The 15359-nt window shown below is 38.8% G+C and overlaps 1 protein-coding gene across 1 annotated transcript in view; it reads right to left on the bottom strand.

Annotated features, from left to right (window-relative positions):
• The window catches only part of Vit (vitrin), a 108333-nt gene that overhangs the window by 81537 nt on the left and 11437 nt on the right, over nt 1-15359 (bottom strand). The window contains exon 2 of the mRNA XM_077105187.1: nt 3497-3566. Coding sequence (XP_076961302.1) covers nt 3497-3548 — 52 coding nt within the window. The 5' untranslated portion in view covers nt 3549-3566. The remainder of the gene's footprint in view (nt 1-3496; nt 3567-15359) is intronic.

Here is a 15359-nt window from a genome sequence, read left to right as displayed (position 1 = left end):
CATATTTTCCATATATGTTTCAATGATTTTTAATGCCTTTCTTGCTTCAGGCATTAACATTCGGGGTGAATTTGGATCTGATGGACCTTTTAGGATATCAAATAAAGGTCCCAACTCCTGTTGGTATACCTAGATAAGGCCTTATCCAATTTATGTCTCCTAATAACTTTTGAAAGTCGTTAAGTGATTTGAGTTGATCTACTCGTATTTGAATTTTTGGTGGACGGACCATGGTTGAGGATAATGGAACTCCTAAATAATTAATTGGAAAATTTAATTGTACTTTATCTATTGATATCTCTAGATTATAATTTTTTAATAAGTTTGTAAGTGTGGCATAACATTCTAGCAATGTGTTTTTAGCTTTGTGTGCTAATGATACATCATCCATATAGTGAAATATTTGTAGTTCAGGATTTTGATTTCTAAGTGGCTGGATTACTTTGTTAACATAAATTTGACACATAGTTGGGCTGTTAGCCATCCCTTGAGGGAGTACTTTCCATTCATATCTCTGATCAGGACCTTCATGATTCAGTGCAGGGACAGTAAATGCAAAACATGGACTATCCTCAGGATGAATTGGAATTGAAAAAAAACAATCTTTAATATCTATAACTAAAACATACCAAGTTTTTGGCAAAGCAGACAATTGAGGAATCCCCGATTGAGCAGGTCCCATAATAACCATCTCATTATTAATGGCTCTTAAATCTTGCAATAATCTCCATTTACCAGATTTCTTTTTGATGACAAAAATGGGAGTATTATGGGGAGATACAGAAGGTTGTATATGTCCTTCCGCTAATTGTTGTTTGACCAGATCATGGGCTGCTTGTATCTTTTCTTTAGTCAGGGGCCACTGAGGAACCCATACTGGTCTTTCTGATTTCCAAGTAATTTTTATTGTCTCAGTGGCAATAGAGAAACCAATCTACAGCTTCTGCAATAGCCATCACTGAACTGCTTGCAGAACTTGCCTGGACTATGTATCACTTATATGCATTGTGAACTATCTGTTGGTGCAGAGACTTGTGGTAGTGTTGGGGTATTTTTGCTGATGATGTCATCGGTGGTACAATTTTTCCAAAAGGAGCTGTCAATGGCTTGGTGTATCTTCCTCCCTTCTGCTTGTCATGATCGTTCAGCTAAAATTTGGGGGCCAACAGAGGTGAGGCAAAGAACCTCACCCCCCCCCCCCCCGCTGGTACAAAGATCTCTCCACAGGTGTGGCTGTGTACTGGACCGGTAGTCAGTGATGGGTAAGATCCAATTGCAATGGTACCAACCTAAGACAGGAGGCTGACGCCTTGAGGTCAGCTCATCTGATAACGGGTAAGGACCATATGTACTATTGGACAACCTAAGGCAGGCACGGTCCCTAAGCCACATGCTTGTTGTTTAAACAGACTGCGGCAATAGTCCAAAAAGGGCTGAGGACAAAGGATAATCAGGTCTCCCTTTCTTTGTTCTGTGATGCTGGGGAACATGGCATAACTCTAAGGTTGGTTTGTTTTGTTTCACTAAATTCTTCCTATTCCCAACCCCTTGCCCAGCCCCCACTCCTATGTTAGGAATCTACTGACCTGTGATAGTCTAAGAAGTAAGGTAGCTTCTCAAAAGAGCAAGGTGGGAATGAAGGGCCTCGTGCTTCCAAGATGAGTGTTCTCTTATTTGCTAAAGCAAGTCAGGCACATAAGATGATTGTGGAGGTAGAGTGGGATGGTTGGTCCCTGGACCTTGCCCAGCTGAGGACAACTGCTATGGTTGGGGTAGGGCTCCTAGTCAAGTACCAAGAAACTTCTTCAGGGCTTCTCACAACCATCTGACAGGAAACAGAATGGTGCCACTGAGGATAAGGAGTATCCTTCTCTTTGGCTCCAGGAGAGTGTGGCCTACCTAGGTCAAGCAATCTTGACAAAGCTGAACCAGCTCCCGGGCAGCCATTTTATATAGAGCTGGATAATTAACAGCTCAACTATATAATTTATCTATTTTTTCATTTTTTAAAGATCTTTTTTGATATGGACACAATATCTTTATCTATTTTCATGTGGTGCTGAGGATCAAACCCAGTGCCTCACATGTGCAAGCAAGCACTCTGCCACTGAGCTACAACCCCAGCCCCTCAACTATATGATTTATAGAAGAAGAAACAGGAGGCTTGATAGGAAGGGTGGCTTGCCAACATTATTAGCAAGGTCATGTTGGAGCCAGGACTCAAACCTGTACCCTCACTCTGATTTCCAGTTCAGTATGCATTCTGTCATGCTGAAATTTCTCTTCCCCTCTCAGTGGTGCGACCTCCATCTCATCCTGTGCCCAATTCTACCTTGTAGACTCCCTATGAGCAGACCTTGAACATTCTCATTGTATTATGGATTCAACTTTGTTCCCTTGGTCCAATTTATGTGTTGAAGTCCTAACCACCAAGTTCTCAGCATGTGACCTGATTCAGACATAGGCTCACAGTAGAGGTGATTAGTTAAGATGAAGTCATACTGAAGTAGAGTTGGGCCCTTGATCTAGTATGACTGGTATCATTATACAGAGGGAAATTGGGAGATAGACGTGCACACAGGAAGGACATTATGGGAAGAGGAAGGTAGAGACTGAAATGATACATCTAGGAACCAAAGAATTCCAAAGATTTCCAGTAAACCACTAGAAGCTAGAAGATAGTCATGGGACAGATTTATCATTCATGGCTCTCTAAAGAACCAACCTTGCTGAGACCTTGATTTTGAACTTGTAGCCTTCTGAACTGAGAGAGAATAGATTTTTGTTGTTCTGAGTCACACAGTTGCAGTTATTTTGTTACAGCAGCTCTAGCAAACTGAAACAGGCTATCCAAAAGACCTTTGTGCCTTGTCCTGGCAAGAGTTTCACAATGACTGACAGGGTCACTTTATCTGACAGGGCAATAGACAATGGGGTCAAATTTAACAGATTATTACCCAAGGCCTTGATCCTAAGCCCATTATCAGTTTCCCTATCCTAGTAGCCCCGCTGTTCCTTGAAAAACCAATTCAAAATTGCACCCTCTGGTGATAACACAATTAAACGGTTTCATCTCAGGCTGAGTCTCCAATGATACAAGCGAAGCCAAATCAGTGATAAGAATTTCTTTTTTTGAGAAATCAAGAAACAAGAAGACCCCTAAGTTCAGAATCTATAAATATGCTATATCCAAAATATCCAAAATATTTACCCTTTGCTGAAAAATACACATAAAGACATGTGTGTATAATATATAATATATGGAAATACATATGCAATACATATTTGTTTTATATAAAAATGTACATACACGTGCATCCTGAATTTGATCTATTTTTAACATTACCACTTAAGCTTTTCTCCACAATGTTTATCATACAAAGAAATAGTGATTGTTAATGTGTTCTGTCTTGCTTTAAGACTTTTCTTGGCCAAATTCTTTGGACCTTAGGAAAATGTTAAAAGAGTATCCAGATACACATATAAAAGTACTTACCAAGGAACATTTCAATAACAGATGCCTTCATAGTGAGAACAACAATCCCCATAAATATCAAAATGGCACCCTGGGGAGAAAGAAACAATAACATCATCATGTTTCAGCCAGGAGTCCTGAATTGGAAGCATGCAGGGATAGGCTGTGTCATTGTGCATCAGCTCCGGAGTCTTAGAATTCCACGCTTGGGCTCTCCATATGCAGCTCCTGCAGCGGTGGTTCTGGTACCCAGGGAAGACCCAGCCCAGCCACCAGCCTCTGATTCTTCAGATATTTGGTCTTTACATAGAAGTGAAGAGGAAACAACTTTGCACTTTTGAGAGTGTTTAATCAGTCTCCAAATGTGGACCATAGCCACATTTATGGTGTTTAGAGAACATTTTTAGATTACAAATAAATCATTCATTCAATAAATATTTATTAAGCTTCTATTATAGGGTTAAGTTTTGTTAGGAAGAAGGTGATAAAATTAAATTAAAAAACAGTTCTCACTCTTAAAAGACTTACAGTTTTAATAGAGATTGAAAAACATACATGGACAAAAATAATAGCAACATTAGAAAGTAGAAAAGAGTTTTAAGGTCCCATAAGGAGTTGAGAGGAAAAGTTTATAGAGCAGTGGTTCTCACACTTTGCTGAATATTAGCATCATCTGGGAATTTTTAAAAATCACAGGCAGCACCCAGACCAATGGAATCAGAATCCCTTGAGGTCTAGGCATTATACTTTTTAAAAACTCAGATAATTTCAATCTGCAGCCAAGTTCAAGAACCAGCATGTCAGAGTATGGCTTCTCTTGATGTGTATACTAATCATGTGGTGATCTTATTAAAATGCAGACTCTAATCCAGTAGATCTGGGGCCCTGCTAGAGATGCCCCAAGGGGCCAAGAAGGGACAGAGTATGTCAAGCAGGGGAACAAGAGAAAGCCTCATGGAGGTGTGAAAATTGGCTGGACTGGGAAGAATTAGTAGAGTTTAAATATTCAGAAATAGGGAGAAGAGGCACCAAATGAGGAACAAACATCTAGAGAGTCCCAGGGGTTGGAAAGCACAGTGGATGTGAAGATGCCATTGATTTATAAGTGATTCCCCTTCAGTTAAGGTTGTAAGGAAACCCTCCAAGGGTTACGAACATTACCATTAATTGAGCATGTAGTATGCACGCTATATTGTCTTGATGATCCTCACTGAATAGATGAAGAAACTAAGAGTTAAAGAAGTTAAATGACATAACCATGGTACATGGCAGTAAGTGGGATTGGAACAGGAGTGGGAGTAGGTGGGAGGGGTCTGCCCTGGACACAGATGATAAGGGAGAACATTGCAGAGACTCCAATGACTTAAAGTTGATCTGCTTTCTATTAACTTTGTGAACTAGTGACTTTAAACACTGTTGATGACTTAGCCCCTCCCCCAGTGTCACTGCTGTGTGGCCTAAAGCTGACCTTCACAGACTTACACTCTGTTTTGCCTGCTGGTGTGCTGGTGAATTCACTCTCTGAAAAAAACATTTTTTAAAAGCCCTGATTTGTTCAGTTTGCACATTTTTTGTGTGTGTAGTATATATCCTCCTACAATGACTGATTTTGAAGCCACTAAAGGGATACCTATTGAGTGGGAGGTTTGGAAAGAGGTGAGTATAATCTGGTCCTAGCTAGGTCCAATATAAGCTTACATCCAATATTTAAAGAAGGTGCTATGAAGGGTTCATTAACTAAAAGCAATTGCTAGATTACAGCTGAAGTACTATTATAAGTACCTGATGCAAGGAACTTAAATAAAACTGTTAAGTGTATGAAAGGTTTATTACAAATGGTTAAATTAAGCATAAAGAAACACCCAAACAGGGGCTGGGGTTGTGGCTCAGTGGTAGTGCGCTTGCCTAGCATGTGTGAGGCACTGGGTTTGATTCTCAGCACTGCATATAAATAAATAAATTAAAAGGTCCATTGACAACTAAAAAAATATCTAAAAAACCCCCCAAACACCCAAACAACATTGGATCACTTTGTTCACTTCAAGTGACAATTGCAATGTGTTACCTTTGCCTGTTATGATAGTTAACCACAGGTTGAGTAATAGACCAGTAATGATCTTTAGTTACACAATAAAAAATAAAACCAAATAAACAATCTCTTTGGCAATTTGATGCTTAAACAGCTGGGTTATATTTTTTGAAACAGTGTGATAACAAGTCATGTTTCCCTTTTATTAATTTGAGAAACTCCTGAACAATGTACATGTCTTCAGGTCCATAGGTCCGACTTTCCTATCAGATAGATGCAGAATGCTAGCTCCCCTACTGGTCCCCATAGTCAGCCCCAGTGCACACAGCACTGTGGATTTCCCCTGAGGCATCCTGCCTCCTCTCTCTCTCTCTCTCTCTCTCTCTCTCTCTCTCTCTGTCTCTCTCTCTGTCTCACTTCATGTCTTCTTGACCACCAAGCCTGCTTCTCTACATTTATTCATACCCTATCCAGAACCTGACCATTTTCCATCCTCTTTACCTGCTCCAGGCCACAACCTGGCCACCTGGATCATTGCTATTAGCCTCCTCATTAGGTTTCCTCCTTCATTTGCCCTCCCCAGGCCAGTTGCAGCATCTTCTGCTGAGAATGTTGCATGTCTACCCACCTTATTAGGAAGAAAGGTCAAAGTCTTTACAGACAGCACTAGACCCTACTTGATTTGGAGACCATCAGTCTTTCTGAGCTCCTTTCCCTTTGTTGTTCCTATCACCTATTAAGCCCCAGCCACCCTGGCCTCTTGGTCATTTCTAGAACATGCCTCTGACCTCAGGTTTCTGAGCTTATTGCAGTACCACTGTTTCCTCTGCCTGGATGTTGTTTTTCCAGATGAATTACGACTTGCTCCCTCATTTTTTTCCAGTCCTCTCTTTGATTTTACCTTCTTATGAGATATCCCCTAATCACCCAACTTAAAGTCATGATCACCCTCTTGCCTGCCACCAACAGGTACATCCTATTCTTTCCCACTATCTATTTCTCCATGTCATCCGCCACCTCCAACATACTCTATAATTTACTTATTTTATTTGTCCACTGTTTTGTCCCTACCAGGATGCAAACTGCATGAGAGCAGGGATATTTACTTGATTTTTTTTTTTTAGGTACTTAGTAAATACATGTTGGATCAATAACTAAGGGTTTAACTCTTTCTCTGGGATGGATGGGAGATAGGAAAACAAACAAACAAACAAAAAGCGGGGTGTGTGTGTGCCTTTTTGTGAATATACTGCAGCTACTGAATCATATACTTAACAGTGCATTTTCTTGTATGTGAATTATTTATAATAAAAATAAGTTAATAAAACATTGTTGATAGCCAACAACAAACCCAAAAGGAAGATGAAGAGTGGATAGGAGTGCTTTCAGAGCTGCCCTGCAACTTTAGAAGTCACAATGGACATGACCTTTACATGGTGGGATGGATGGATAAGGACCAAGTAGATTCCAGGAAACTCTCTAACCTCAGAGGAGTTATCACCCGAGTATAACCAGCTCATCAGCAGTGGAAAGTGACCAGAATCATGCTGGTCTCTTGGAACCAGAATCCTTTGGGTTTCTTTCTCACCAGCAGTTTCTCTCCTATTTTGTCCATTTATACATACACTTAAAACATAAATATGCCTTTTGAAATGTGTGGAAAAAACTCAAACCACCTTTCAGGCTTCCCAGAGGCTGGGTCTGAGGACAACGTCATCAGGCCACTTCTGCAGGTGGTTCCATGTCGTGGAGTCATGGGGTCCACAGAAATGGAGGAGCCTAAATCCCTCATGTGCTCATGGGGGTTCTAACCAAAAAGAAAAAAAAGAAGAAGAAAAAAAAAAAACAATAGGAACTTCCAAAAGAATCTGTTAATGATTCATAAATTTATGGATTGTTCTTTGAGATGTAATATAAAGAATCCTGAATATGAAGTTCTGGTGAGACAAATGAAGCCTGGTTGTGAAAGAAAAAATATACAATTAGTTTAAGTAGATTAGTGGAGATAATTTAATTAGCGCTCATTGCCCAGAGTTAGATGAGAGGAAGTTGGTAATAAATAATAATAGTACCTAATATTTATAGAGCCCTTCATGGTGTTTTAAATAAGGAAACTTCATGTGTATTTCTGGAATGCAGGCTCCATTTGTTTCCTCTTGCTTACTGTTCAGTTTCTAAAACTCAAAATACTGCTTGGGGGCAACCACTCATGTTTGTTGAGAAAAGGAACAAATGCAAATTTGTTCTTCACAGTAAACCTGTGCCAGTGTTGTGTGGAGGCTTGGATCAGAATTCCCACTTTAAAGATAAGGAAGCCGAGGTCTGCGGCAGGTAGAGGACTTATTCAAGGTTAGGAATCAGAAACAGAGAGTTCAGGGACTTTGCCCAAGCTCACAAGGCCGGAAAGAAGACAAGGGAATTCAGGCCAGCCATTCCCAGTCCCAAAGTCCTGCACTTCTGCCGGCCACAGCTGTTCCATGACAAGCAATACACTTCACTTACATTCTGATTCAACTGGACTGCGGTGGTATCAACATTGTTTTATAGCTTCCCAAGAGACTCCACTGCACAGCCATTATCGAAACCCTCTGCTGTTAAGGGCACCATGAAGGCCACAAGGGTGAATGACACTGGGCCGTGGGGGCAGGGACTCAAAGGGCCTTGAATTTATTAAACTGGCAGGTTGGAAAATAATGAAAGATTGGTGAGGAAAGGACAGGACCCAGGGACAGAGGAGCTTCAGGAACTGGGAGTTGCTCAGCCAGGCAAGGAGAGGACTGAGCCTGTTAAAGAGGAAGGAAGGGGCCCTGTCGGCCTTGAATGTCATGCCTGAAGAATGTGAGATTGATCCTTTAGGCAATAGGGAGACATGGAAGGCTTAAGAATTATTTTTGCATTCATCATTTTTAATAAGCCCCCTAGAGGCCTACTTCAGCCACTCACTTGGAAAAAATCTGCCCTGGTGGACGTGTAGGATTTATGTTAATGTTGGTGTTTGTCTAATCTAGGAAGCTGCATGGGGGAGCACCCAACCATACTGTGTCCACGGGGTGGAAAGAGCCCGTATCCATCTGGAAACATTTAATAGTTATGAGAAGCTTGTGCTTTATTTCCAAAATGCCAAAAATCCCTTGAGGACAGACATCTCTGAGTGGGGAGAGGCCACATCTGCAGCCTAGCTTTCTCCATCTCTGCCTGACTGTAAATCCTCAGCCACTTGTTGACGGATGTGGGTGGGTCTGGTGAGGATGGGAAGAGGAGGCTGGCACTCGATGGGTCCTTTGCAATATTGGGTGGCCTCAATCTGCATGTAAACCTTTACACAGATCATATTTCTCTGGACTAGTTCTGAAGCACTGCATTTCCTGTTGCCCTGACACCAGCGGCCACCTCAAAGTTACTATTATAATCCCCAAGGATTCTGTAAAGGAGAGAGAGAGAGAAAAAAAAAAAAAAAAAAAGAAAGAAAGAAAGAAAAGAAATAAAGCCAGAAAGGATATAGTAGTTTTTCTTTCTTTCCTGATTTTTCTTCTTTTTCCAACTCTTCCATTCTATATTTCCACCTTTTATCCAGCAGGGAAAACTCTGCCTTTTTTCAAAAGTTGGCTCCTAAGGATGCGTAAGGCTACTTGAAGACATGCTGTTGTGACAGTCAGTTTTTGTTACTGTGACCAAAGTATGTGCCATGGACAACTTAAAGCAGGAAAAATTTATTATGGCTCATGGTTGGCTGGTTCCAAGACAGAAATATCATGGCAGAAGGGCACGGTGGAGGAAAGCTGCTCAGTTCATGGCAGCCAGAAAGCAGAGAGAGAGAGAGACACAGAGGAAAGGGCTGGGGACAATTGCCTAGTTGCCAAGGGCACAATCCCAGTGTTCTGCTTCCTCTAACCATACCCCACCTACCTACATCACCTTCCAATAGTCTATTCAAATCATTAACACATCAAATGGATTATTCCACTGATAAGATCACAGCCCTCATGATCCCATCACTTCCTTGAAGCCCCACCTCTGGACATTGCTATTTTGGGGACCAAACCTTTAAGAGACAAGCTTTGGGGGGACATACCAAATCCAAACTCTAACAGCTGGGCTTGGCTACATGGACAAGATGTTATTGATTTCTTACACAGAGCATCCATTCTCACCCCACCTCTTTCTTCCTAGGAACCCCCCAATTTGGTAGAAATGAAGGCAGCCATTATGGTTTAGATTGCTAATGTCCTCCCCAAAGCTCGTGTGTTATCCAGTGCAGCAATGTTCAGAGGTAAAAAGATTGCATTATGGGAGCTGTAACCTCATCAGTGGATCAATCCTCTTTATGGATTAATAAGATGGATGGACTACTGGGTGGTAACTGTAGGCAGGTATGGTGTGTCTGGAGGAAGGTCACCAGAGATGTGCCCGTTGGTACTACATCTTGTCACTGACAAGTGGGTCTTATGTTCTGCTTTCTGGCTGTCATGATTTGAGCAATTTTATTCAAACACACACTTATGTCATGAGGTTCTGCCTCACCAGGGTTCAGAGTTGGTTGACTATGGACTGAGAACTCTGAAACCATAAACCCCAAATAAGCCTTTGCTCTGCTAAGTTATGCTTGTCAGGTATTTTGTTTGCAACATGAAAAGCTGACTATCATAGCAGCCAAGGGACTCAGGAAACTTGCCCGTTCCCAGATCTCAGGGTATATTCTGAATCTAAGTCCAAGCCAAAGATGGTTAAACACTCTCCCTGCTGATGATTGGGGCCCTTAGGCTTGGGCCCACCAGCATAAGGCTCTATCCAGATGATTATTACAGGTGGAGCATCCCTAATCCCAAAATCCAAAATCTGAAATGCCCTCAAATCTGAAGAATTTTGAATGCTGACATGACACCATAAGTGGAAAATTTCACACCATGAAACTTCATCTGAGCACAAAATTATTAAAAATATTGTATAAAATTGCCTTCAGCCCATGTATAAGTATGCATAAAACATAAGTGAATTCTCTGTTTAGACTTGGATACTATCCCCCAAATATATTATTATGTAAATGGCAATATCCCAAAATGTAATAAAATTCAAAATTGGAGTGACTTCTGCTCCCAAACACATTGGATAAATGATGCTCACCCAGTACTGGTTACTAGTTCAGGTGGGTTGGGTCCTGAGTTATAATGAATAAAAAAGAAAGACTTTAATTTTCTGGTTTTTAATGACAAGTTGCCTCTTGTTGGAAATGAATGAGGGAGCAGGTCGATTGAGGTATGCTGGCAGCCATCTTGAGAATATGCAGACTGAGGAAAAAGCTGACATTAAAAGGATAAGGACAGCCTGGGTAAATCACAGAGGAGTGGAGTTGGACCTCTGATTGTCTTGTGCCTGGAGGCTGGGCCCACCTCTGTATTATTGTTATGTAAGATAATAAATTTTCTTTTCACAGTTGATATGCAAATGGAGCCCCAAAACAAGCAGGAGTAGTTATTCTCAAATTCAATAAAGCAGATTCAAGCCAAATTTAATAAAAAAAGACAAAGAAGGTCATGTCATATGGGTATAGTGAACAATCCAACATGAAGATATCATAACAACAAATATTTATGCCCAAATATTGGTGTACTGAATTATATAACTTAAAGGCTAAGACCCCAGTACATAATACTGGTGATTTCAACATACCTCTCTCACCATCAGATAGGTCATCCAGACACAAAGTGAGTAATAACTCTTCAGATCTAAAAAAATACTATAAATCAAATGGACTTAACAGACATCTATAAAACATTTCACTGAACATTAACCAAATTCTAATTTTTTTTTAGCTACTCACAGAACCTTCTCCAAAATAGATTATATTTTAGGCCACAAAACAACTGTTAGCAAATTCAAACAAATTGATATAATTTCTTGTATTATATCTGATCATAATGGAATAAGATTAGACATCAAGGATGTCAATAAAAACTACAGAGACTATGAAAACACATGGAGATCGAACAATATATTTTTGAATGATGAATGGATAATAGAAGAAACCAGAGAATAAAATTAAAAATTCTTGGAATCAAATGAGAATAGTGATATAACATACCAGACTCTCTGGGACCACTAAGAATGTGATTCTAAGAGGAAAGTTGATAGCTATGAGTGCCTACTGGAGAAAATCTGGAAGAACCTAAATAAACAACCTAATAGTGCATCTAAAGATCCTAGTAAAACAAGAACAAATCAATTCAAAAACCAGTAGAGGAAAGGAAATAATTAAAATCAGAACTAAAATCAATAAAATAGAGAATAAAAATATATTAAGGATCAATGAAACAAAGAGTCAATTCTTTAAAAGATAAGCTGCATAAATCCTTAACCAAACTAGCCAAAAGAAAAAAAAAAAGAAGATCCAACTTAATAAAGTAGAGATGAAAAAGAGAAATCACCAGAGACATTATAGAAATACAGAGAGTCATTAGGAACTATTTTGAAAATGGATACTTCATACATCAGAAACTTAAAAGAAATGTATACATTTCTTGATACATATGATCTACCAGAATTGAACCAAGAGGATATAGAAAACCTAAACAGACCAATAACAAGCAGTAAGATAGAATAAGTAATAAAAAGTTTTCCAACAAGAAAAGTCCAGGACAAGATGTATTCTCAGCTAAATTCTACAAGACCTGTAAAGAGGAACTAATGCCAATGCCCATCACATCATTCCATGAACTATCAAATAGTGGGACACTTTTAAATTCATTCACTGACATCAAAACCAGATAAGGCCACAACAATGAAAGAAAACTACAGAACAATATCTCTGATGCAAAAATTAAGCAAATAATATTCAACAACATGTTAAGAATATTGTATATCATGACCTAGTTTGTTTCTTTTAAGGAATTCAAGGATGGTTTAACATACACAAGCCAATAAATATAATTCATCACATAAATAGAATCGAGGACAAAAATCACATTGTCACCTCAATAGATGTAGAGAAAACCTTCAACAAAATTTTGCATCCACTCATGATAAAAAAAAAAAAACACTAAAGAAATGAGGTACTGAATAAATCACCTCAACATTATGAAGGCAAGTATGACAAATTCAAATCCAATATCATAATGAATGAACATGTTTCCTTTAAAACCTAGAACAAGACAAGGATGTTTACTCTCACCACTCTTATTTGATATAGTACTAGAAATTCTATCCAGAGCAATTATGTAAGAGAAAGAATAAAAGGGATAGAAATAGGAAAGGAGGAGGTAAAATTATCATTTGCAGATGATATGACCCTATACTTAGAAGATCCAAAAACCTCCCCCAGAAGACTGCTAGAACCAATAAACAGTTTCAGCAAAGAAGCAGGTTACAAAATCAGCATATAAAACCAATAGCTTTTCTATATAACAATAATGCATCTGTTGAGAAAGAGATCAGAAAAACAATCCCATTAACAAAAGCCTAAAACAAAACCAACCAACCAACCAACAAACAAACCCACCTAGGAATAGATCTACCACGGAGGTGAAAGACCTCCCTGGTTAAAATGGCCATATTACCAAAGCAATATACAGATTCCATGCAATACCCAACCAAATACCAATGATATTATTCACAGAAATAAGAAAAGAAAGAAAAAATTCTAAAATCCATTTGGAAGAATTAAAGACCCAGACTAGCCAAAGCAATTCTAAGCTCAAAAGCAATGCTGGAGGCATCAAAATACCCAACTTCAAATTATACAACAGAGCTATAGTAACAAAAACTGCAGGGTACTTGTACAAAGATAGGCACAAGGACTGAGAGCAGAATAGAAAACACAGGTAGAGTCTGCGGATCCTTGACAAAGGTACTAAAAAACATACATTGGAGAAAATGCAGCCTTTTAAATAAATGGTGCTGGGAAAACTGATTATCCATATCTAAAAGAATGAAAGTAATTTCTATCTCTTACCCTGCAAAAAAGTCAATTCAAAATATATCAAAGACTGAAGAATTAGGCCCAAAACTTTGCAACTTCTAGAAGAAAACATAGGGTCAACATTCCAACATATAGGTATGGGCAACAATTTCTTCCACAGAACTCCTAAAGTTCAGAAAATAATACCAAGAGTTAATAAATGGGATGATACATTGTTAAAAAGTTTCTGTTCGTCAAAGGAAACAATTAAGAATGTGAAGAGAGAACCTAAAGAGTGGGAATCTATCTTTGCTAGCTCCTCTTCCAACAAAGGATTAATATTTGGAATATATATAATGAACTCAAAAACTTTCCACATAAAACCAAATAATCCCATTGATAAATGGGCAAATGAATTAAACAGATACTTCTCAAAAGACAGTACAAATGGCCAACAAATATATGAAAAAAGTGTTCAACATCTTTAGCAATTAGGAAAATGTAAATCAAAACTACACTGAAATTTCATCTTTCTTCACTTAGAATGGCAACCATCAAGAAATAGATAATAATAAATCTTGGCAAGGATATAGGGGTAAAAGGAAGACTTTTACATGTTGGTGGGATTGCAAATTAGTACAACCACTGTGGAAATCAATATGGAGTTTCCTCAAAAGACCAGGAATGAAACAACCATAAGATCTACTCATTAGTATTTGTCCTAAATAGTCAAAGTCAGCATAATATCATTATATATATATCAGCACAATTCACGATAACCAAATTATGGAACCAGCCTAGGAGTCTGTGAAGGAATGATTGGATAAAGAAAATGTGGTATATATACCTAATGGAACTTTTTTTAGACATAAAGAAGAATGAAATTTTGTCATTTGCAGGAAAATGGGTGGAATTTGAGAACTTTATGTTAAGTGAAATAAATCAAATTCAGAAAATCAGGGTTCATGAGTTTTCCCTTATATGTGGAAGCTAGGAAGGAAAAGGAAAAGAAAGATGGAGGTTGGGCTCTCATGAAAGTCAAAAGGAGGGGCTGGGGATGTGGCTCAAGTGGTAACGCACTCGCCTGGCATGCGGGCGGCCCAGGTTCGATCCTCAGCACCACATACAAACAAAGATGTTGTGTCCGCCAAAAAACTAAAAAATAAATATTGAAAGTTCTCTCTCTCTCTTTTAAAAAAAAAAAAAAGTCAAAGGGAGATCAGTAGAGAAAAGGCCCTGGGGAGTGGGGAGTGGAGGGCAACAGATAATACTGGGAAACAATATTGATCAAATTATTATCATATTGTGTACAAGTACAAATATATAACAACAAATCCCACTATTATGTATAATTGTAATGTACCAATAAATATATAGGGAAAAGGTATTATACATTAAAACTTTTTTTAAAATTTATAATTATCCCTCCCAGGTAGCTTGCCCATATAGTGGTTTTAACTAGAGAAGACTATAATAATTAGATTTATATCTGAGTCTGCAGAGAGATTTCTTAACAAACCACCTGAACATTCTCATTTGAACCACCCAAGGGCTCCTTGAGGAGGTAAAACAAACATTACAGTTGCTAGAATTCAGAGCAGTGAGGGGACTGGCCCAAGGTCACACAGCCTGGATCTTTTCCCCCTTAATTGTGTGTTCTTCCAAATACATCAGACTTCTCACATGAACTTTATTGTATCTTTCATGATATTATTATAAAATATGAATTCCACTCATTCATATAGCATTTTTAAATTTTTTAAATTATTAGTTGTTCAAAACATTACAAAGCTCTTGACATATCATATTTCATACATTGATTCAATCGGATTATGAACTCCCATTTTTACCCCGTATACGGATTGCAGAATCACGGTTACACGTCCACTTTTTTACATTCTGCCATACTAGTGTCTGTTGTATTCTGCTGCCTTTCCTATCCTCTACTATCCCCCCTCCCCACC

This window comes from Callospermophilus lateralis, chromosome 14 (assembly GCF_048772815.1).
Source record: "Callospermophilus lateralis isolate mCalLat2 chromosome 14, mCalLat2.hap1, whole genome shotgun sequence".
Taxonomy (NCBI): Eukaryota; Metazoa; Chordata; class Mammalia; order Rodentia; family Sciuridae; genus Callospermophilus; species Callospermophilus lateralis.
The sequence above is the reverse complement of the archived record's forward strand: the minus strand, read 5'-3'. Positions and strand labels throughout refer to the sequence as shown.